The sequence below is a fragment of the Diadema setosum genome, chromosome 19 (genome assembly GCF_964275005.1).
Source record: "Diadema setosum chromosome 19, eeDiaSeto1, whole genome shotgun sequence".
NCBI classification, from domain to species: domain Eukaryota; kingdom Metazoa; phylum Echinodermata; class Echinoidea; order Diadematoida; family Diadematidae; genus Diadema; species Diadema setosum.
The window spans coordinates 10,078,543-10,103,880 of NC_092703.1; the positions used below are offsets into that span (position 1 = coordinate 10,078,543).

Genomic DNA, 25,338 nt, shown 5'->3' on the forward strand with positions numbered 1-25,338 from the left:
CTTTCCAGTAGGCCCAGTTATTCACTCCTGACAATGCCAGGACCGATTGAAATCCATCATCAGTTTTAAGGCATGGGACAATGGGAAAATGGGTATATGGATATGTGGATATATTTGTGGTATATCTTAACTTGATGCCAGTGAATGCCTTACCTGTTCCAGAAATCATTCTCTTGTTTACTTGCATGAGGCAGAATAACTGCAAACATTTTACAAATGATTTAAATATAAAGACAACAAAATGCAAGCTCCCTTGAACTAATTTTAAAGTAAAGGAGCATGATACGTTTAAAACTAACATCATAGATGAGTGCCAATTCATACTTCCTCAGTATGTAAATCCAAATTGCAACCAGAAGCCCATTATTCAGAACATCTTGTGTGGTTGCGTGCTATGTCGCCTGCACTACATATCTTTTTCTACTCTCTAGACCAAGTAAAGATGATATTATAACTTGACAAAGCATGTGAAAGACAGTATGTAGGCCCTAACTGAAGAAGAGTTGAAATGAAAAAAAAAAAAAATTAAGAAAAAACATGTTGTTTTTCTCAGATTCTATTATTTGTTTTGTTCATTTTTATAGTGTTCTGCATGGTTTTGCCTTGGAGTTGCTGTAGCTTGTAGCTCCATGGTTTTACCATGAGGAACAGAAATATCTTTGCAGAAATAGTGGCAAATGGTGCATTTTATAAGCTAAAACAACCGGATCCTGTCTTATAGTTACATTATGGAAAGCGAGTTTGCCAAACTGTATAAACTGCCTGTCAAAACCAGCATCAAATTGAACAAAGCTATAGGCCCTATCTCGATTCCTCTGTGAATACAGTTGGGTTAACAATGTACCTTATGTACGAGTTGACTCTTACCCCAATGGTTTCTTGACTTGATCACAATGTTAACATGGTAATTATGTTATGGGGGAGTTGAGTTACATTACATTCAGAGTGAGAGAATAATGCAAAAAAAGCTTAGTAGAAGAACAGCAAATGGATCACTAAGAAAGCAGGAACTTTGAACTTCTGTAAGTTGTCTTGAAAAAATTGGAGGGGAATGGTGAAAGGTGGTAATAAAATAATGTAGCTGGGTGGTGCAGAGTTATGATATGAGAGACAGGGAGGGGGGTGGGGCCAACTGGCGTGACTGTCTGAGTACAAATGAGCTTCTAAATACCAAAGACCTTGGCAGAATTCCATCTGACAAATTGTTTACAGGGAAAGGGGAAAAAAATAATCATAGAAGCAGGCTTGGTCTTTTCCACATGGCCATGTCCTTGTATGTCTATCCTCAAACAATGGACCATATGTTTCCTTCACCCTGAAAGAAATGCTGTTGCACTGGAGCAAAAGGAAGTGAAAATGGTTTTCATAACCTACATGGCCATTGCCAACTTAAACGCCGCCCCGTGTGACTCGGAACAGAATTTGCACACACAGACACACACGTGCATGGGGTTTACGTGCAGGTGAAGTTCCAAGCGTGTCTCAAGGGCAAAGATCCAAGCTGCCAAACTTGTATCTTTCATTGTCTAGTAAAGAGGAGATTGATAGATTGCAATTAAGAAGCAGATTGCAATCTTAGGAAATCAAGGCAAAGCATTCAAATTGTGAAAATCTGAATGCTTGTAAACTATCAAACGTGATAGCGTACTGGATGGCTAAAATAGCCCAAATGCAAAATGTAGCTTTCATACAACACTAAACAAAAAAAAAAAGAGGAATTTCTCTATACCACGCCAAGCAAAAAGATTATGATTTGAAGTGTAGCACATGACTGCTTTGAAATTAGATTACTCCGTTTTATTTCAAGTACTTTTCAAAAGGTGGCAGAACATCTTTGTGTGTGAACTCATCACAGAGGACCAAGCAATGTCTCGAAATCACTTTACTCTAGTCAGGTGGCCTTTTCTCTTTTGATTTTGATTTTGTATTTTTATATGATCCTCTCTTTAATTGATCCTTTCATGTGTTTTCATTCAATTTTTGTGTGTGTTCTAGCCACCGTGTGTGTATGTTCATCTCAATGTGAAATTTCACTTCCACATAGGCCTACACATTATAAACAACTTGAATTAAGCCTAGATGTGAATGCCCCTCTCCAAGAAACCTACGCAGATGTTGCCTATGTTACAAATGTCATGAATGTCTACAAATGTCAGGGAATATTTTGTGATTTGCAGGACGTGGAGAAAAGCTTTGCAAACAACTCCAGTGGCCCTGGTAGTGACAATCATGAAGATGAGAGATGAAAAAAAAATATATATATATATATACAGAGAGAAGAAATATTCATCTTTCTCTTTTTTTTTTTTTAACTTTCCTTTTTATTGGTGTCCTAGATCTATATTTCTTCCATTTGCAAAATTAGGGAGTGAAAGAAAAAAAAAAAGAAGATTGGAAGGGAATGATGAGGGTAGGGTTTGAGATGAGCTGTGTAATTCATGTGCTGGTTCTGTGTCATACGCCTTCACTCTGATTCTGAGTCAATCTCTCGTCTGGATCGGCGAATATATGGAGCCTGACCTTGTAGGCTTTATTTCATGCTCAGAAGGCTTTTTTTTTTCCTCTCTCTCTCTCTCTCCCTTTCTCTCCCCTTCTTGGTTTTTCTTTGTCATTTTTCTTGTCACGTAAAAGGCAACCTTCCTCAGAGTACGTGCCCCACTTTCTCAAGTTCATCGCGGTGCTTGGCGAAATCTGGGTAAAGATATAGAACCACCAGCATTAGTTTGTGCACCGTCTAGAATTCCGATGGTATAGCGCGCACATGATTGCATAGTTGGGAGGCAGCAGCGGTCGGATTTCCCTCTGAAGGATTTTCTAATCTTGCTTTTCTTCTCTTCTTCTTGTACTTCTTCTTTTTCTTCTTCTTTCTAATTCAATGCAGAACAATCATGTCACTGTGACCAAAACTTGTTCGGTATCTTATTGTCTCTGTCAGTGGTGGGAAAAAAATGAGTGTTGTGACAGGATGATGACATACATTGATACAATTGCTAATGGATGAATACAACAAACAAAATTGAAACATTCCAAATATTCTAAAGTGTACCAATATCTTGAGTATTCCATTTAATCTATTTGTAGACTACTGTAAAAGTGGATATTTTCGCGCGACTAATTTTTCGCGCTAGGCCGGGTCAGAAGAGTTTCGCGTGTTTTTAATTCCGCGGAATCAAGACATCACGCACAGGAACGTATGGCAAGCAAAAATATTCGCGTGTTTTTATTTTCGCGCTAGTTTCTGGTTGCGCGAAATGCACGAAAATTTCAACACCGCGAAAATTTCCACTTTTACAGTATACTTGGGACATAATTATGGCCACTGCAAAATATTATTGTTATTTTTTGGGGGTCATTTCAATTTCTATTTATTGGGGTTTAAATGTAAATTATAAGGAGTATGCAAAATAAAGAATGGCTTGAAATAGACTAGTTGATCATCCGATTCTTTCAATTGAGCGATCACACTATCGATATCAATATATAAATACATCTCGAGCAATAGTGATATGCAGTGCTTGTGGGCAATCTGCTAACTGATCACCATGGAATCTCCATATTTGTAGAAACGTACACGTATAGCTAGAACACGCGTACATCAGGACCCAGTGCTTACAGAGGACAAATTGTGAAAAAAGTGACAAATTGTTATAGAGATAAGATCTCATTTATCAAAATATGTATACTTTCAGATGATATCGGAGGTGAATCGTAGCTTTTTTGTGTGTTCTAGCTGTATACAAATTTGATTTCCAGGGTATTGGTACACTTTATTATTCAAAGCATTGTCAGAAAATCAATTTTTAAAAAAAGGAAAACCAGAGAAAATTTAACCGATGCAGATATACTCTCTCACTTTTGTATTGTTATTTTTCCATGCTTTCTCTCTCATTATGTGAGAAACCAAGTTTGTATGGTAACACATTGCAACAGATAAACTTACTTGATGCATGGTTTTTCTTGCAACTGTCAAAAAAAGTGTTCCTTGTCCCCACATTTTATGAAAATACCAACCATATCATTGTGCATTGAAATACCTATTTTTTTGTGGGGTTTATTTGTTTGTTTTTTGTTGTTTTTAAACCACAAAATTAGATGCAGCTCTTATGGTAAAAAGTTGTGACACCAACATCTATATCACATTGAGTTTCATTTTCAATCAGTGTTGGTCTCCAAGTAGCATTTAAGAGTAAATACATTATCAATTCAATCAAATGTTTCAAAGGTTATTGCATGTACATTAAAAACAATCACATCAAATATGTAATGGAATGTTTTCTATTTTTTCTGAGTTACTCAGTCTTCTGACAGTTTCAAAAACCAGTGCACTGAATGAATTCACAAAATTTGAGGCAATGGTTATAACATTGTGTATGGTGAATTAGTGCAATGTGGAAAAGAAACATCTGCTTCAACAGTACAGTGTGAAAATATAACAGTCATAACTCATTTTCTGCGATATGTTCCAGGAATTGCCTTAACATGATTCAGCTTTACACCAAGTCAGACACATTAACAAAATTTGTATTTCACATTGACTCTTAAGCCAGATGGTTTTGATATGATAAGTCCAGACTAATAATATTTCAGTCCCTTTTTGTGTACAGGGTGCTAGTTGCAGTGTCAAATAATTCTAAGCATTTAATAGTTCAATAGTTTGTCCTCGCTACTACAACCTCAACCCCACCCCCTCCTCCCTGCCCCCCCCCCCCCCACCAAAAAAAAAAGAAAAGAAATGGAAGGAAGCTATCACATTAAAAACAAAATTGTTTTGCAGATATTCAGTGCAACAGCATTTGGTAATGTGAGGTGTGAATTGATGCATACTTCCTCACATCTCCACAAGGTAAAAATATAATTTATGTTTTTCCTGTCGAGTTTCCTGCCATGCTCATTACATGCTACAAATTATTAGTGACCTTGTGTAATCATATTGATTAAGTCACTTGTGGGCAGACTCTTGTTTGCTTTTGTTTTTTTCACAGCATCAGTGTAGACAGTTCATTGCAACAATATCATTGGCCACTCACTCGCTCATGTACAGACAGACTGTCCTTCGATTTCAAAGGACAAATAACAGCTAGCTTGTAACATGTAATGTGAAAGTGAAATGTTATACACCAGTCTACCGAGTTTGTCAATTCCAAAGGAAATGGCGTGCTGGTTTGTGCTTGATGGATAACAATTGATTAAGGACATCACTACATTTCAAGTGCAAATAACAGCTTGTGACCATGTAATGCGAAAGTAAAATGTTAAAACACCAATCTCTGAGTTCGTCAACTCCGACAAAGGAAATGGCTTGTTGGGGTTATGCTCGGCGGGTTTATGACAATTAAGGATGTTTCTACGATTCGTTGGAGGGAAATAGTCAAGAAAGAATTCTTTGGTTCCACAGTTTCACAGTTTCCTACCTTACCAGGGTGTAGTGTCTCATTAATGACAAGGTGTGTATCTATCTTGGTTACTGTTTAACTTCCTGTTTGCCAGTAATTTGAATGTGTTTGCTTTCTCGAAATGAAATCATTGCATCACGAACAGAGCCTACACGGCCTTGGAGGGAGAGAGAGATAGAGAGAAGTGAACAAAGCGGTAAAGACTGACAATAGCTGTCATTTCTCAAAAGAACCTGGAAGCTCCGCCCATCTTTTACTTTTTTGTCCAATCAGAGAAGAGTTCACGCATCCTGTGTTTTCTCAGTCCAAGGCCAGCCTTGAGGCATCGCTCAGCTGTGACCATATGGCAAAACATGCTCCTGTGTAGCGTGCATGGAACACACACACACACTCTCACACATACACACAGAGATTTTCATACAAACATATCGCTCTAATGCCCTCACACACACACACACACACACACACACACACAGTAGACCAGACAAGAATACAGCATTCTGATTGGCTGCAAGCCAGCGGATGTCAACAAAAGCCCACATAGCACACAGGGCATTGGCATCAGGAGTCAGCCAGCGAGGACATATTTGCATAATTTATGCTCAAGGTCTAACCATAGGGCACTGAGCACAGAGGCCGCGCCTCTCTTGCTTCCTTCTCTCCTGCTCTCTCCTCCTATCCCTCTCTCTCCCCTTTCTCTGTCTCTGTCTCTCTCTCTCTCCGTCTGTCTCTCTCTCTCTCTTTCTCTCTGTGCATAGAGCGTTTACGTATCTATAAACTGGGGATGACATGTGGAGCAGTGATTAGTGTACGGTGAGACCCAGCACTCGGATGTTGCGATTTGTCGTCCTCGTTGAACTTGTCATGCTGAAGGATTGGGAGTTGTAAAGAGGAACTGCATGTGAATGAAACCTTCTTCCCCCCAGAGCCGTATGGCACGTGGATAGCTGTGTCTTATACTTTTCATTTTTATTTTTTTGGTTTGTTTGATTTGATTCTCGCGACTGCGGTTTGCCATTTGAATTCGATTACTCTCCTGACTCGATCATACTTTGTTCCTCGCTTTAGCCGTTTGAGGAGCGCAAGTGTTTAAAGATAGTGGATTGGGTCTGTTTTTGGTTCTGTTGTTCGTGACAACTTTCTTTTTGATTGAATGCTCCTGACCAGAACTGGACGTGGATAGGAACTGCTTCTTTCCTGTGAATTTTTGGATTATCAGTCACTGCCCTGTGGACACACTGTATCCTGTTGAGTTGCTGTCAGTTGTTGCTGCCGTGGTTGAGAACGTCGGTCAAGAATGCACCACATGTCGCAGACGCAAATAGAGAACAGCAACCAGCCCCTCAACCTTAGCCACCCGTCCAAGCTCAAAGCCAAGCTCTCGGCCCGGCACATGGCCATGTCCGCGAGCACCCACAGCGTGTCGCCGACCTCTCCGTCATCGGTCACCAAGCCCAAGGCCAGGATGGGCAACTCACATTATCACCACCATCATCACCACCATCATCACCACCACCACCATCGCCACGGCGATGACCGCGAACTCTCCTGCAGTTGCCCCCAGCTGGACTCCAAGAACACGATTCTCTATCGTCTCCTCACGGACAGCTACAGTTATCGCACGCCAGTGTGTTGCATCGGCGGCAAGTGTCACGACGGCCAGATGATGGGCCAAAGCAAACTGAAAATTCTTCTCGAGGAGAGCAAGAGACAATCAGTGCAATAGGGATGCAGAGGTGGAAAGTACCAAGGGCAAAGTGGCAATATGTGAAAACTGGCTATTTATTACTAGGTAAGGGTGCCTCAGTTTGTCCCCACCAGTATTTTTGAGTGTATCTAGCAGTAACTGTGTTAAACCTACTTAATCCATGGTCACACCTCCTTGCCGATGTATCAGCTGTCACATGATATGTTTTTTGTTGCCTTTTTTGAACAGCAAGACAACCCTGAAAATGCTGGAACAGAAGCTTCAAGAAAGAACAAATTACATATATGATATCCATACCAAGCTAGAATTCATGAAGGAAAATAAATAGTAATGATTCAACTAAGTCAGCAACTTGAACCAGAATATCTTGAAGGAACTTCAAAGGTAACCTTTTGTTACAATTTATTGTGTGTAAAATAGGAAGCTTGCTTCTGTAACAACACTCAGAAACCCTCATGGAATCAAATGGCCTTTTCACAAACATTGTCGAAGCTATTAAAGAGAATGAAAGTCTTCGCTTAATTGATTGTGCCGGTGGAGACATCTTTGTTCTCTTGCTGTTCTTCAATCTAAAAGTTGATAACCTTCTCTGGTATTTAGTTTTAATTGCTGTGCATATTTTATCGACACCACTAGTTTAAAGTTGTATTCATCATAGATCAGAGAGCAAGAGAAGCATGTTTTGTTTGTATTTCTCATAGGGTCCTGGATGTTGATAGATATTGAAGGAAAAAAAAAAGAGAAAGAAATATCTATCATCTATCTTCTTGTATTCTGTTCACTTATGTCAAGATGTCATAAGCCCTTCCTTTTCTGTCCTCCTATGGTGGCTTTCAATCACCTGTGGATGAAGACACAAGACTGCTCTGGCATGTGTTGCTTTGTTACCATTGTATGGAGAAATTGGCAACATGTTTTACACCATAGATTGTGGAGTTGCTTTATTCATCACAAGAAGACCTTTTCTGAGGGATTTTTGCCTGAAAATTTTCCACAGCAATGGGCCATGGCTACATTAATGAGGCCACTTTTAATGGCGCCCTTGCCAATGTCTAAAGCAGTTAAAACAAATTATATAATATGCTCCTACTGGTTTTGATGAGGGCCATTGTCCACCTGCAAGGACTCCTTTATGGTTTCATGCCCACGGGTCCTTGTGGTATTTTTGTTGTGTCCTTTTTTGGAATGGAAATTCAGATCTCAGGAAGGTTAAGAGTCTTGCTAGTGATTGGCTCACACTCGATAGTATTCACCAGAATATTTGTCAATTGCAGTCTTTCTGTTGAAAAAAGAAAAACCTTGTTAATTAGCCTTCCCAAGATGAGAGCTATTTGCAGTTTGTAAAACACCAAAATTGAAGTAAAGTTAGGATTAGATATAGAGAGTGATTGTTTTTGACCACTGGATAGAAGCAACAAGTTTGGAGATGTTCTTGTTTTTTAGTTTACTTGTATTTAATCTCAAATCAAACCAATAGTATACAACAAACAAAACAAAACAGCAGCTATTTCATCTTTCAATAGTTTTGTGCTGCCATGTAACTGTGGTGCTTTCGCTTTGCGCTTAAGCAGTCTACTTGTTTGAGTTTTCACATATACACTTTTTTTTTTTTTTACTTCTATTCACTTTATTCTGTGTAGCTTAAATGTAATAACCATCAAGCTGCCATTGTGACTACTTGTCTAGAAGGTCAACCTTGTTCTGGCATGCGTTGATAAATATAGTCCTCTTCAAGGCAATATCATAGGCAATGATCACTCATTCTGTCCACTCAAAGCTGTTATTGTTAAAGTAGCTATATTTGTGTAAATACCTAGCTCAGATCATGTTAACATGAATGGAGAAGCGCATTCCAATTTGAATGCCCACCATTCGGCAATCTGCTGAGTTTGTTACAATTGAAGGATTATCATCTCAGTACATCCAAAATCATGTTGTATCATCGTAAAAAGTGATATTTTAGATGATATCGTGCTGTCCAGTCAATCCACACTATCGGATAAGACTGAAGCAGGGCTCATGAATACACTTGCGCATTTGTGCATTTGTGCCAGATGCATCTTTGCCTGTGTTTATCAACTTTCCGATGCTTGAAACATGTTCCAATACCCACTACCAAAAGGTGTATGCAAATGCCTTTCAGACAGCATTTCTTGAGTTGTTACATTGTCAACTCTTTGGTGAGTTGATTTTTTTAGGCCTTATTTGTCACTGTGAAGCTCTGTTGCACAATTTGACCTGAGGAACAGCATGTGTATTTGGCAATGGTAATTGGCATGAGCAGGTCAGAGCAATGAATGCACTTCAAAATGACTTTGCATTTATGAACTCTACAGAAACACGTTTCTGGCTCAAACATGTTTGTGATGGCACTTTTTTCGGCATTTCGGAAACACATTTCTAAGAAATGCCATAATCAAAACGTACAACTTTGCATTTATCAACTGCCCAAAACTCCCTGAAAATTGTTTGGAAACCTTCAAAAAGCGAGTCCGATGAATGCGCACTTTTGATGTCGTGAGCTCACGGAGGTTTTAAGTTAATTTTTCGAGTCGAGAAATAATTTGACCCCCTCTCTTTGTTCATGACATGTCGACTTTGTTTTGCTGGTGTCTCTGCCTATTGTGACCACTTCCTGGTTCATCAGTCAGTTGTTTTTCTCTCATCTTGTTCACTCCCTGTTAACTTCTAAGCCATCGTTTGGGCTTTGTCATTTGCTTGTCGCACACAATACGCTCGGTGTGCAGACCAAATCAACTCATTTATTGGCCACTTCTGTGCCCCGCCAACCCTAAATGCTCATGTTACTTGATGAAAAATTCCCCTGATAGGACCTTACACCATTCTGGAAATAAAAAAAGACCTAAAAAAAACCCCCCACAACATGCTCGATAATGACAGGAAAGAAATGGCCTCAAAAGATCCATCGATAACGATATCAGATCTTTTTCTTTCTCTGACCTTGCTTTCCCACCGAGCAACAATGGAACGACGGGGCATCTATACTGCTTCAGCAAATAAGTCCTGTATTGATTATGCGCCTTTGAAGCCCCAGGGGAATTCCGCTATGCATTCACTGCGTTCCAAGATGCTCTTTAATGTCTTTGTCGATCATTACGTAGTCGTTATTACTCGCTGTGACCTTTGCTGCAGTTGTCCTCCATGTATTTTGGGAATTTCCGAAAACAAAGAGGTGAAGTCTTGAGCGATGATAAAGAAGATGGAATCAGGCAGAGAGAAAGACAATAAACACACATGTATGGGAAACATGGAAACTTGATGTTTACTGTGCTACACAAATCTTTGTTATAATGAAATACGGGGTGTCGAAGTATGCTACAATGTAAGTCCAAATCAAGCATGGTATCAGGCATGCTCTGTACTGTGAGCTTTAACTGTAAGCAATTGAGTGGGCCCTCAACCTCCAGTATTAAAGTCCTTTCAGGCTTTGGATTAAAAGCAATCACAACTGAAATCATGTGAATGATCCACCCTGTGTTTGGCAGATTGTATTGTATTACAAGATATTGAATAGTGTATGTATTGATGATATGATAAATACGTATCTAAAAGCATCAAGAACTAGGAATCACAAAGCAAAACAACAACAAAAATATGAAAGTCACCAAAGAATTTGGTGATAACAGGAACTTAAATGGTGGGTCTTGAACAAAGATGATGGTAATTTTAGAATTTGGTTGGGAACTGGTTTATAACTATAGGCCCATTCACAGTTACAATTAAATACCCCGGTATAGTAAATATAGGCATACATCACAAAACGTTTTTACAAGGTGGTCAATCAAACTTCATGCAAAATGTGCATGTGAGATTTAATTATCAATCATGTCAGGAAATACCTACCCATAATACAGCAGTGCATTCCTCATGTGACTTCGTATACTTCCTGTCTTCTCTCCGTAGGAGATATTATATGTATGTGCAGTGCTGCTTACCTCAGAGAGGTTTACTTTTGGGGCCAGAAATACCATGGTATTTCTTGAATGAGAATGGTACCAACTGAAATACCATGGCATCTATTACCACGGTGTTTTGCCTGTGAGAATGGCTACAAAAAATTATTGAACCCTTTCTGTGCTTAATGAGTCACATGTGTACAAATTTCACATACAAACCAATTGACAGGAAATAAACATTAATGAAAAGCATAAATTGCAATGTAATTCTAACGTGAATGTACCTGCAGAAAACAAACTGGAGGGATTCTTGATGAGGATTTCATTAGCTCACCCAAGTCTTGTAGGTAGTTTAGCGGGTGTACAGTCCCACTTTGGGTTTCCATGTGTAAGAGTCAACCAACTTGAGAGACCATTCACAAGTTTGGAGGTTGGAGCTTGAAGCTTCCCATCTTTAGATGGCGCACGTCATTCAGAGAAGCCTGACAATTTTGGCTCTCCATTCAAGTGTCGCCCAATTCCAACATTTCAAAAGAGTGTAATGCCAACCGTTTTACAAATGCTACGACCAGTGGCCTCTACGGATGTCTGCCTACAAAAAGTCGACTCTGTCTTCTGCAAAAGAACACGATGATGTTGGTGAATCTGTTTTTTTGTTTTTGTTTTTGTTGTTGTTTTTGTAGAGAGAGAGAGAGACTGAATCTTGCCATTTTCTCTCACAACTTTTCTGTTGCTTATCAGGCAGTGTGGAATACATCAGCACCCACACTGATGTATAAAAGTGGCATCAAAAAATAGTGAACAAGCTATCAAGCTCACAAACAATGACATTACAAAACCACTCTTTATACCTTGAAAAGCTTGAAGTGGGTGAAAAAAAAACTGAGACTTGGATAAACCAGGATTTCTAAGAGTTGGCAAATGATATAATTAGCCATCCAAATGTTGTTGTTGCTTGCCAATAACACCTGTTGCCAAATCTACTTCATCTATCATATCCACCATCAGTGAATGATTAGCACATAAAAGAATTACTGTCTTTACTCAACTGCCATGAACACTCTCGATGTAGATAGAGAGCAGGATATTTCTGGTAACCTTGCATAATGTGTGCTGCAAAAACAAGGTTGCTTGTTAATGATGCGATGATAATTATGCATTAAATCTGTCATTGCCATTTGCAACCTGTCTGGTGTAGAATTTCAGGGGTAGTTTAAGGCTTTGGTCCCAAGAGGGGTTAATTTCCGAGTGGTAGTAAGTCGACTGTGAAGCGAAGGATTCATTTTGACAGTCGTAGCCAAGCTGATTCATCCGTGTCCTGAAACTTGGAAGAAAAAACAAAACAAAACAAAACGACGGCCATGGCATCACTGCGAAATAGATTCTTTTTCACACTAAACAGGACTCCATTATTGGACTGGTATGCCAAACATTGCACTCCTTTCTTTTCTTTTCTTTTCTTTTCCTCCCCCCCCCCCCCCCCCAATGACCCATTCAAATCCATGCTGAAGCCATCCCGAGCTAAGTTTTTTAACTATTCATCGTGTTTAATTTCCATACGCTATTTCCTCTCCCATTCACTGGCAAGGTCGATACATATACAGCGACCTCGCTTGGCTGGAAATGTGTTTTGCATGTATGTTTGCATTCCCAGCCAGCGAGAGAGAGAGAGAGAGAAAGAGACATTTATCCCATTAAATGACATAACATGAGATAAAAGGCCACCCCACCCCAGTTCTGCTACTAATGAGTAAACTCTTGTTTTAGTGTGGATAGAACCGGTAACTCGTTTTCGTGTCTCTGCAACCCTTGGCAGGAAATCCCATATGCGTTTAAAGCTAGCACGCTTCTTTTTGATGCCGCTACATGTACTGAAGCTAGCACACAGTTCAAACAGTGAACAGTTCTCTCAGCCTGTTATTCTTTCCTCTCAGCCTGTTATTCTTTATTACACCATGGCAGCTGCACTGTGATGTAAAATCGAACCTTGTACCTTTGTAGTAGTCTTAACATCAACACAGGCATGTGCAATGTCTTATGCCAGCTTCATGATTGTGAGCCAGATGTATACTCAATGGCTTAATGGTCCAAGCCTCACATTAGACATTTTTTCTTCATCAAAGTGTTAAGAAAATAAACAAAAAAATGTTTGCACTGTATTTACTTGCTCATTGTGTAAATTGATGTTTTTGTGGCCTGAATGGTTTTCAGCATGCCTTTGTCAGGTCTTTTGAGCTTTTTGCTTGTTCTCATAGTCCAAGATTCGTTGGAATTGCCGATGAAGATTTTGGTCAAGTTTTCTCAGAATAAAAGCTCCACCCGTCAAGCACAAACTTCCCTATCTTGCTATGCAAACACACGCACACATAATTATGCACATACAGACCAGAGTATGGCAAAGCTAACATACTCATGTCCATCGCGTGTCATGATGCTCCTGTATAGGTGTGTGGCTGGAGGTTTTTTTTTTTTTTTCACCTTGGGGTTTTGAGAAAGAGAGCTATAGACATTAAAGAATGTTGTCTACCATTCTCGGATCTTAAGCTTGGCGTGATCTCCTCATCTCCGGGGATGAGGAGTTTGCAGAGTGGCGTGTCCTTCGCTGGCTATTGATTGGCTGCGTAATCATGTGGCCTTCATCAAACAAAGGACTGGCCGAGGAGTCTAAGCCGGGCCTGTTAATTAAAACTGGATAATTTGCTGTCACAACTAACGTGAAGGACTTTCCAAGGCAAGGGAAGTTAAGGGGGGAAAAAAATAGTTATCGAATACGGAGTTCAAACAATGCGAGATGATTATCACTGAGAGATACCAAGGACGAAATTGGCTGCCATTTGTCTCATTTGCTGCAGAGGTTTTACATTGTGTGTTTGTTTTTTGTTTTTGTTTTTTGTCCAGATGTTTTTTGTCTAGATAATGAGAGATAAAGGGGTGACAGCTATCGAGCTTGGCCTGTAAAGACCAGCCGACAAATATCAGCTTGTTTAAACTTTACCATGTATGAACGACTGCAGCGACTAGGCAAGGAAGCAACCTTCTCTTTCCATTAGGAGACTGACTGACTTCTTTCTAATTAGAGATAAACCAAGTGATGCTAAGTTGTCCCTGTGACCCCCCCCCCCCCCCCCCCGCGCACTTTAAAAAAAAAACACACAGTGGGACATTTGTAAATAATGGAACAGGCATAGTGAATTGCGTATGTTGCAATGATTTGCTGGCCGAACATCATACTTAACTATACCAGTCCTTGGATTCATGCAAACCATGTCAGAATAATTATTATGTTAAGGATACTGAGAAGTTGGTAGGGGCTGGGGGAGGGGGGAGAGTGTCCAAATACCTACTACTGCACGCACAATCACACACACACACACACACACACACACACACATACAAAGATTATCAAGGGAACTACCAAAAATAAACAGAGGAGAGAGCTCATGAGTAATCCATCACATAAAGATGATATGCAATTAGTGAAATTAAATTTTGAGGGGATGTTCAAGAGACGAAAAGATGTCTCTCAAACGTAACGTAATTGCATGGTCTGCAGGAATCATTCTTGGTCAGGATTTGCTCATTTGTCATTAGGACAGCAGTACAAGAATTATTTGCCTAGTAAAATTGGAGGAAAGTGAGATAGAGGGGGGAGCAGATTGTCAATGTTTTCATAACCATGTCAATGTCTAATGTGTATTGCCTACTTCAGATGTTTTTTCATCATGTTCAGTTGTGTTATTTCTGTATATAATAGTGACGCTTATACTAAATGTGTTCTCTTCCGTTCTTCTCTTCGATCCGTCTTGTTCGTTGATCAGATGTGCGAGGGCTGTGCAGTGCTGGATTGGTGGAGACACTTCAGGGCCACACCCAGCTCAAGCTGTCCGAGTACGTCACCGCGCTGCACCCCCGCGACCCGCTGCGCTTCGCCCACCTCCTCCTCGGTCTTCCCCCGCTGCGCAACGTGCGCCCCCGCGTGGTCACCCAGCTCTTCTTCCGGGAGCTGATCGGGGACGTCGTCGAGATGGAAGAGATCCTGCAACAGATGCTGGTTAACACCCAGTGACCACGCCCACCTGGCCACGCCCAAAATGTGCGGATTGTTGCCCAGTGACCATGCCCAGAACAAACGCTCAGTCAAAAGATAATAGAAAAAAAAACCCATCAACAACCTGACAAAAGCAACAATAAGAAAGTGTATGGAGTAATGGATGAGTAGATTGAATTGGATAGATAGATATACTGTATTTCAAATGGATTGGCAGATGGGTTATGGGGCTCTCCCCAAATTAGATACAGATAGAAAGAGGGAGAAAACTTACAGATGACAAGGGTTTAAAGAAGAGGTTTTTCTGTGAAAGAAGGATAAGTAGAAGACAGTCCAGCATGGGTTGATGTCTCATACTTGTCTTACAAATGGAGCAGATCATGGTCAAATGGAGAAATATAATCTGAGATGTATGTATATGCCGCACGTAATGAGAAAGAGAATGAGATAGAAGGAGTAGAGTCTTGAAGAGATATATCTGTGCATTGGGATAGCAACAACTGAATGTTTAACACATTAAACTCATGCGTGTTTGTCTGTTTTCAACAATATATCTTTGTCAGGAAGCAGAAAAATTAATGTTTTGAAACTGTCAGCAGGATATTGAAAATGTCTGCTGAAATCAGTTTTAGGGACAAGGTCCGACATTGGAAGCATTTTTATTGATTGCACCATGTGCACCAAGGTATATAAGTGGTCTTGACTTGCTGCTTTTCAAAAGAGTGGAAGTCCAGAAGTAAAGAAAGTAATGAGGATATCGATGGATAGATATACTGAAGTTGTAATTTGCAACATATTGGTCTACATAAAATGTACAAAGCACTCTGCTTTCTGAATGTGTCTCAGTGACAAGAGGCTACAGAAACATGCAGGAATACTGACGAAGTAGATAATGCTCTTGATCAGAAAGAATGCGGGGGAAAAAAGACAGAAAGATATGAAGAGTTAGCAGGAGTGAGAGAAATATATATATAGAGAGAGAGCGCGCGTGGGGAAAGGTAGATGATGATGATGATGATGATGATGATGATGATGTTGCATCAGTGTACAGAACTTTGCAAAGAAATAGATAATACTAATACTGTTGCTCTGAAGAAAAAAAGAAAAAACTGCTATTATCCCAGATGTGTACTATTTGTAAACTTCCATGACAATCAAATTTCCCACCAGCAAGCAAAGCACCAAAGAATGCCATTGGAAGTAGATGTAAAATAACAGTGCAAAATATTGTCAAAAAAAAAAAGATGTAATATCTGAGACCTCACTACTACAATCCAAAGAAGATTGTGGAAGGGGAGAAAATATTAAAGATTCTAACAGTGTCTAAATAATATGAGCTGATTTTTTTTTTCTCAAAGAAATGTATAGCTAAGTATTGGAGTTGCATAGATGTTTGTATGTTACTTGATTCAGGATTAAGCACTTAAATGCACACACACATGCTATACCAGACTCTTATTGAGGATAAACAGTTCACATGTTCAGTATCTAAGCTATGACAACATTATTTTGAAGCATCATTCATAAGTTTCCAAATTTCTTCTTTTTTTTTTAAATCTCTCTGTATGTGTGTGTTTATGTTTGTAGTATGTTGTCATTAATGTAGACACCAGTAAAGAAAAAAAGGCTGTAGCAGGGCTGACTCGGAGAGTAGATAATAATATATTTGTTATTTTGGGTTTAGTTTCATTTCCATCTCTTTTTTTTTTCAGTGCCAGCCTAGCTGGACTTATATTTTTCAGAATGTTTTAGCATGTTTGAAAACAACTGGTTGTGTCTACACTGGACTTGTTGATGTCTGTAAAATGAAATCAAAGATACTTCATCTCACATGAGCCTTGGGTGCTCGATAGAGAAGAAAAGGATGAAGAAAAATGTTCAAAAAATGGCGTGATAGAAATAAAGAGTGCTCAATCTTTGGTCTCTGTCCCAGTGGGATTTCTAAATGTGATTATTTCACCTCTCTTTCTGTGTCATTTCCTCATTTTGTTACTGAGCAATCTATAAGTGAATTTTGTATACCTCTCAATCTCTCGCTAAATTGTGATTCACACTGAATGGAGGCAAACCAGAATTGTGACCCCTCCCTTCCTTTCTTTCTTTCTTTCTTTCTTTCTGATGAAGATTGAACTTTAAAGGGCATGCAGAGCAGTCAGACCCAGAATCGAAATACGACTCAGTTCTCACCGATTGTCAATACAACTCTGTGCCCACCTTCAAAGTGGGGGGGGGGGGGGGATCCAAAAAGTATTAGGAACTTGATGAATGATTTGAAAATAATGTCTTATATGAACTGCTTTCCCCTCAGATAGAAAAAAAAAAACTTGCATAATTCACCTTTGATATACGAAGTAACAGAAATGATAATCATCTACTGCTCTGCTGCATATTTCTTCAATCTCTTCTTTTTTTTTCTTTTTTTTTGGGGGGGGGGGGGGACATTGGGACATCTTTGTATCTCTCAAGTAGCCTTACTAATTTCATGTCGTATTTCTCAGAAATGAAATGAACGAAGAGACAATATACAAATTTGACTCCTTGTGGAGGGGGCAAATGTTTCAAAGACCGATAATTGTAATGGATGCGCTCCAAAGCAGTTTCAGCTTTGTGCACACTTGATGCCTTGAAAGCTGCTTCCCCATACACATTATGGCAGAGTGGTTATAAATTTACTTTTCACCCGTATGATTCACCATTGGGCAACCTTGATCTATACTGCAGTTGCAAGTTGCTTTACAGCGTGTTAACTGGGCACATGAATGGTTTGCCTCCTGACAAATGTGGACATCCTTTTCACTTCTTGAGCGACAATAATCATTTATGTGTTGCTTGAAGGTCTATGTTGGTTTCTTGTGGTACAAGCAACTCTGGGGATTTCAAATGGGGCATTGTACAGTTCTATGTGTGTAAGTCTGACCAATCACTTGTTACAATTTTATGAACTATAATCAGCAATGTTATGCACACTGGGAGATTGTCCACGAATGCCACTCTTTATTGTGTTTGTTCTTTTTAATAGTTCCTGGCTTGTGGACTTTTTGTTATGTTTTTGCATTTTGCTGTCTTGAACTGAACATAATTTTGATTGCTGTATGTACATATGAAGATACATTGACTGTAATATAAAAACAAAATATGAAACAGGGCATACAAAAAAAAAAAATTGTCATGTAATTGTTTCTTTGTTTCATGAATGTGCTGCACATACTAATTTATTTTTGTGTTAACTGTATTGGAAATGTAAAATTGAGTTTCATATCCAGTCCAAGTATATAAATGTCTCCTGTATGTCTTGTTTTTTTTCTACTGAGAGGAAAAAAAATCAACTTTTTACTGGGGCCTTGCTATTAAAGCATTTTGTCTTGACCCCTCCCTATCCCAATATCTACAACTGCTGTAATTTTATAAATGAAATAATACATATAAATATGAAAAATATGAAGGCATTTTTTTTTCTCTTTATTTATTTATCTGGTGTCAAAATCAGGATAATATTTTTTTTTCTATATTAATAAAGACAATATGTCCTTTCTTCTTTTTTTCATAGTTTGGCTTCGCCTAACAATTCTGGTCACTTAGGTTTGCTGGAATGTCAGGAGGAGAAAAGAACATATTGATATGTTTCATTCACTCCAATGCTCAATGAGATATGTACTCATATGTATATATATATCTCACTGTCAGTGATGAGGTATATACACCTGTTGTCTTGGAGTTATGGCAGACATCTGTCGGAGTCAGTTCAGTTCAGGCAATTGTAGGGACAGCGGTACAATTGTGTGCGTTGTGTATTTCATGAATAGGAACAATCAGTGTATTGTGCTTGTAGAGAATAATATCAGTTTGGAGGGGGTGGTGTTCCTACTACTTAACATGCCTTTTTGTTGTCGTTGTTGTTGTTATGTAGTAATGGCCACTTTCTCAAGCATTCTTTCAAAAGCTGTTCTGTTTTACACCCCATCATTTCATCTTTCCTTTACTTCTTTTAGCTACCGAAGCAATGTTTTCTTCTCCTTTCTTTTTTCTTTTGCCTTTAAGACAGCAGACAGAAAAAGGGAGAATTAGCTTGGAAGCATTCCTTTTAATTACAGCTATTTTTGTACTGAAATATTGGGTGCGCCCTGAAATGAGCTGAAATCTAGACTAGTGTTGTTGAATGCATGGAGTCATGTGAAAGAGAGAAGGAAAAGAAACAAGTAAAAGATGTTTGTCACAAAAAACAAAACAAACAAACAGTAGTATGAAGTCACTTATAGCTAGTAGCCTGGCAGGTTGGCGCAGGCTTTGTGAAAGTAGTATAGGTTCACTCACTTAAAAAAAAAAAAAAAACCTGTTTGCATGCATGGATGTCAAAGGAAAGATACTACTCAGCTTGGAAGTTTTGTTCGAGTCTTGTAGGGAGCTTAAACCTATAGCACCTTGACTTTTGTTGTTGGTTGGGTTTTTTTTTTTTCAATGTCAGCGTCTGGTCCGTGTGGAGAGCTGTGAATTTTTCAAAGTCGTTGGAAATGGACTTGCTGCTTGGTTAATCAGAAATAGTCACAAAAGCATAATATAGATGTGCTCACTGTTTACTGTATATTTACATAACCACACTTTCTCCACACGATTATGGTATGTAAAGGGAACTGGTTATGCCACGGTTCAGTGACTGCTGAGAAGGGCCGCAGTCACAGGTGTTTCAGGTGCAGAAGGACTTTGGGACAGAAATCATGTCCTATCTGTTCGAATGATAGATGTACTGTTGTTTTAATATTGCAACAGGATCTTTTTCAAAGAATTGACACTTAAAAGATATATGGGATCATGTCATGTGTTCACAATTAGGACCAGACCTCCAGATGTTTAAGGATATGGTTTAGATTCTGGTTTAACTTCATTGCATTTGAATCACGGGGGCTAATAGATCTACCTGACTAGAGTAGCATAGTTACAAACAAAAAACCAACAAAAATGTATTCAGAGGTCATTGGTTAAAACACAACAGAGGTAATGTAGCTGTCACGTTAAGAAGGATTGGGCAGTGTCTCATTCTTCAGGTTACAAGCTAATTTAAATTAGAGCTCCATATTTTGTTTTGTTTTCAAGAACTAGAGGCCGCATTAGGAAATTAATATTCATCTTGTATCTATACAGTTCTTTCTGATTGGCAAAACACTGTATCACCACTTGAGACCACAGAACTTCGTATTTCATAAATATAATGCGGTTGAATTCTGATAAAACCCAATTTCATATTTTAGACAGCTCTGTAATTTTTCCCCCACACTTATTCACCTTCAGATTCCTTGCGTGTCACTTTCCACTCTTTTTTTTTTCCTCTTCTGTGTTTTGCTGGCGTCTAATGGCACCCGAAAAAAAAAAAAAAAAGTGAATATTCATGTGTTTATCGATTTTATTTGGACCGTCGTTATAGGGGTGTCATTCATGGGGTAAACCTTGACAGTTTTTGTGATTATGAAATAATTAAGGTACAAAATGTGATGTGATTGTCTTATCAGGCGAGTCACTCGATGTAGTGATGTCTCTTTCTTATTTCGTTTTTGTTTGTTTCATGTTTTTCTGTGCTGTGCACATCGAGAAAATGAAATATTGAGTGTTCTGGCAAAGTCAGAATCTGATAATTGTTTCACTGTGCCCAATGAGGGAAGCGGCACCGTGATTTTTCCTTCTTTTTTTTTCTGAGGTTATCTATTTTTTTCTTTTTTGCTTCATGTAGTGTTGCACTGTTTACAAAGATTTAAACAACAATGTGTGTTTATGTTGAGATGTTTGATACTTAGCTCCTTTCTGTTTTGTGTTTGATCAAGAGAACATTAAAAAAAAGTAATTATAATGCAAAGATCTGCATTCTACGTATAGTTTCTTTGTATGTTGGTTGTGTTTAAGCGCAGAATTTCTCTGATGACCGATGTTATTATACCTATGTGTGTGTGGATGTGTGTGTGTGTGTGTGTGTGAGGGAGAGAGAGTGTGTGTGTACGTATTTATAAGTAATTCGGAGTCCACGTGTTGGTCATATTATAATACTATAAATTATAGAGGTACAACAGAACTCCAGAAAATACCAACAGGTTGCATAGAAATATCATCTTTTACTTAGCTTTATCACTTTCTGTACATAAAATAAGTGGGTTTTATAATTGGTGCAGTTTCTATACAGTCATAATAATTATGCTCTGTATTCAAAATTTGAATATTGAAATTGATTTTTTTTTCTCCTCTCGCTTTACCCCCACTCTGCATTTCTCTTATTCCTCAAAAGGCAGATATGTTTACTCATGATATTTTGATATCATCCCCATGTTCAGATTGGCTTGATTACAGATGGAAAATAAAACAAAAAAGAACAGAAACTTTATAAAATTCGAACTGGTCAAAACGAAAAGAAATCTACAGTTTGACACGTTTTCAAAAACAAACCAAAAACAAATGGTGATATCGATGGCAACCATTCACATATAGGGTGAAACACGTTTGCCTGTAGTCCACTATTTTTCCATTAGCACTCTATGAATGATTACTTTCATGTTGGTGCTCGTAAAATGTAGCGTCTACAATCTCATCCTTGCGGTGGTAATACGACTACAATTTGATGCGATAGAATTTCTTCTTTTGCATTTGCGTTTCGAATGTATAATGCCTATAGCGAAGATATGCCTGCATGCTTGTCAATCTTATAGGAACTTATGAAGCAGTCATGGCAGTGTGGCGTCGTCATCATAATACTTAATATGCCATTAATGGACAGTATCACCGTTCCATAAAAGCACATAAAACGTTAAACTTACATAACCCTTTAATCTCTCTGAAATTCAATGTAACGTCTCGCTTATTTCGTTTTTTGTTTGTGTGTGTGTGGTTGTTTTTTTTTTTTTTTTTTTGCTAGGTTTATCTGAATGAACTTGGCGGTAGAGTAAAGTTTCTCTTCATTATACACGATACTGATCCCCCCCCCCCCCATTTTGTGTGTGTGTGTGTGTGTGTTTGTTTTTTTTTTTTCTTCTTCTTCTTCTTTTCGCTGTACGGAAACTGATTCAGTATTTAAAAAAAAAAAAAAAAATTAATGCTTTGAATGAGATGTTTGAAGTGTGTGCTATTTTTATTCAAGTCTTCCGGAAACGGCTTCAGGTACTTTGTCCGGTGTGCCGTGCCTCATATGACGTGATAGTCTTTATTTATTCACTCAAAATTCTAATTTAGGATATATTTCATTTCCACTAATGACTTTCGATTCTATACGAGTTGTCTGTCACTTTGATAGTTCCGTGCAAGTGTAATGTGTAGAACTTTCTGCAGATTTGTCGACTTGAATGAGTTAGGAGGTTCAACTATTAAAGAGATCAGCGAAAGCGTTAAAGGGATGGTATAGTATTGGTTGAGGTGAGAATTTAGCGTTTAACCTTTTTTTTTTTGCAAGATACTTAGAAACCACTTTATGAAAAAAGGAATTCAAAGTTTATTTAATGAAAATCGGTTTTTAAATGGCTGAGATGTCAAACACAAAGTAAAACAAAGCGGTCCTGATAAAAGGTTGGACCCACCTTTTATCAGAACCGCTTTGTTTTGGATATCTTAGCCATTTCAAAACCAATTTTCATCAAATAAATTTTGAATTCCTCTTAGAATTCAAAAGGTTTCTCATTATCTCAAAAAATTTCATCCCAAGAAAAAAAAAGGGTTCGAAGCCTGAAGGCCCATCACAACCAAAACTATGCCATCCCTTTAAAGTTCAGGAAGGACTGTAACATGTTTTCCTATATCATCCAATCACATTACATGGACATTATAGTTCATTAATTACAATAGGCCTACCGATTCATTATGGAATTAAGATTTCCCGTGGTAACTTGATTTAGAAAAACACGAAATTATACATGAAATCTTTTTGTGCAGCTTACACTAAGACTTATAATTGCAGTGGTTTAAAAGTGAGGCAAATGCCATTTTCTGTTCAGCAACTTTTATTCATCTATGAATCCTGTAGGCTCAGATGACAAAGTCATCACTCCATGGAAGTTGCATATTACAAAACTCACCCTCTAGTCGCGAATACTTTTTTTTTTTCCTACAGTGAAATGAGAAGTAAATTTACCTTTCGCATGAAAGTATTGCCACAGTTGTAGCAGTAAATTTCAAGGAAGAGGGCATTGTCTTTACTACATTTTCGGCCAAGAATTTGCATAAAATCTTCCATATATAGGTCCATGTACAAGTCCATACTGGTACAATTATGAGAATGTCAATTGTGATGATACTATCGACTAATTTGTGTATTTTTGTTGGGTGTTTGTTGGTTTGTTGGTTTGTTTTTTGTTTTTTTCAACTCTGCCCTTGGAAGATTACGCTATTCAAACAAGTGGCAGTCCTCTTTATTTTAAAAGAATTTCCACTTTTCTGTTTGTTTGATTTTACTATATCATTCATTACAGTTAAAGAGATAATATAGTTGTGGTTATGATGGGATTTCAGGTTTCCGACTTTTCTTTGCGAGATAGTAAGAAAACTCTTACTTTTCAAGGTTTATTTGATGAAAATTGGTTTTGAAATATGAAAGAGCATATTCTAAGAGGAATAACAGGTTTATTTGAGAAAATTGGTAATTGAAATGGCCGAGATATCCAAACATCATGGTACCCATGCACCTTTTATAAGGATCGTTTCGTTTTACTTTGTTTTTGGATATTTTAGCCATTACAAAACCGGTTTTCCCCAAATAAACTATGAATTTCTATGCGAATGGGATAATATGCTTTTTCACATTTCATAAAGTGGTTTCAAAGTATCACACACACACACACACACACACACACACACACACACACGTTAAAATCTGAATCCTCACCACCTCGACCAATACTATACCATCTCTTTAACATGAAGATAGATTTGACTTCTACTTTCACTGCAATGACTCTGTAGTGTTGGGAGAAAATGTTATGCAGGTTATTTGCCCGAGACCAGACCCGAGTCCTAGCAAATACATGTTGTCTGTTCCTATACCTTAATTCTTTGTCATTAACTTTCATCTCGTTACCTTCAAACCACTCCCATTGAAGAAAAAAAAAATGATATGGTTTCCCCTAATATAGGAGAAATGAAGAAAAATCTCATTGGCCCAATATAGTTGAACGTCCCGGGTTATTCTTGGGCTATCTAACTTCGTGAGATTAAAAAGAACAGTGATTTGAACCAAGGACATGCGGTTAGAAAATTCAGACGAAAATTTGATGTCCTAGTTCACACCTAATTGCATCCACAGTTAAAGCATTTTCTGAGCTTAAAAAAAAAAAATAAATAAATAAATAAAAAAAAATATATATATATGTATATATATATATATATATATATATATATATATATATATATATATATAAAGATCTGCCTCTTCCACACATCTCATATTTCAGTAGGACCGAGGTCACGTCCTTCGGCTTTTTAAAAGCTGATGGCGGCCACGGTTTGTTGCGGCACGATTATAATGATATATCGCAATATATTTATACGATCAATCGCCGAGGTTTCGTCGTAGTGGGCCTACATAACTATTGTGGGTTGATGTTCGTGTCAAGGAAGTTGAACACAAACAAACTTTTCATATGTAGGTCTACTGTATTGGTACACACAGGCAGCTTTGGACTTAAGCTGGCCGTGCTTGCTTGGTAGTTCCTTCGGTATGGTTTGACCGAAACATATTCTGGAATAATGGATTACATCGTAGGCACTTCCAGAGAACATACGCCTACTGCCAGTGCTGTGTCAATGAATAGTATCGCGGTTCTGTAGATGTTTTTTTACGATCCATGTTCATAACGTAAGAGGGCGCTGCTCTCTTGAGAAAACAAACAGGATGTTTGGTGCTCATCGGCGTCACGTAACGATGATGTGTCGCTGTTGTTATTAGTGTTCAAGTTGATTTCCTCTTTTTGTGGTCGCTTGACATGATGCTGTTGACAATATCTCGGTTGCCATTTTGATTGTTGATGCAATATTCTGAGACTTGGGATGTAAAGGGGCACAACACGAAATCAGGGAAAAACCTTCTTTTTTACCTTGCGGTGACTAATTCCTGTGATCAGTCGTATGCGTCGTGGCTTTTAAAAAAAAAGTCCTCCTCAGTCAATGGAAGGTCAACAGGGTATTGATTCCGGCTTTGTCCCGGGGAAAGAAAAAAAAAACATGAAAACAGAATGAAGGAGGGAAAAAGTGAGATACGGGACATGATATTTCTCCTCCAGGTGAAGATAAAAGCAGCAAGGCGGAGAGGCCAAA

General features: G+C 38.4%; 1 protein-coding gene across 1 annotated transcript in view; it reads left to right on the forward strand.

Moving 5' to 3' along the window:
* Positions 1-17,143, forward strand: part of LOC140242530 (nuclear receptor subfamily 0 group B member 1-like) — a 138,869-nt gene extending 121,726 nt beyond the window's left edge. Inside the window, exon 3 of the mRNA XM_072322268.1 lies at positions 14,837-17,143. Within this exon, the coding sequence (XP_072178369.1) occupies positions 14,837-15,084 (248 nt within the window). The 3' untranslated portion in view covers positions 15,085-17,143. The remainder of the gene's footprint in view (positions 1-14,836) is intronic.
* The last annotated feature ends 8,195 nt before the right edge of the window (positions 17,144-25,338 follow it).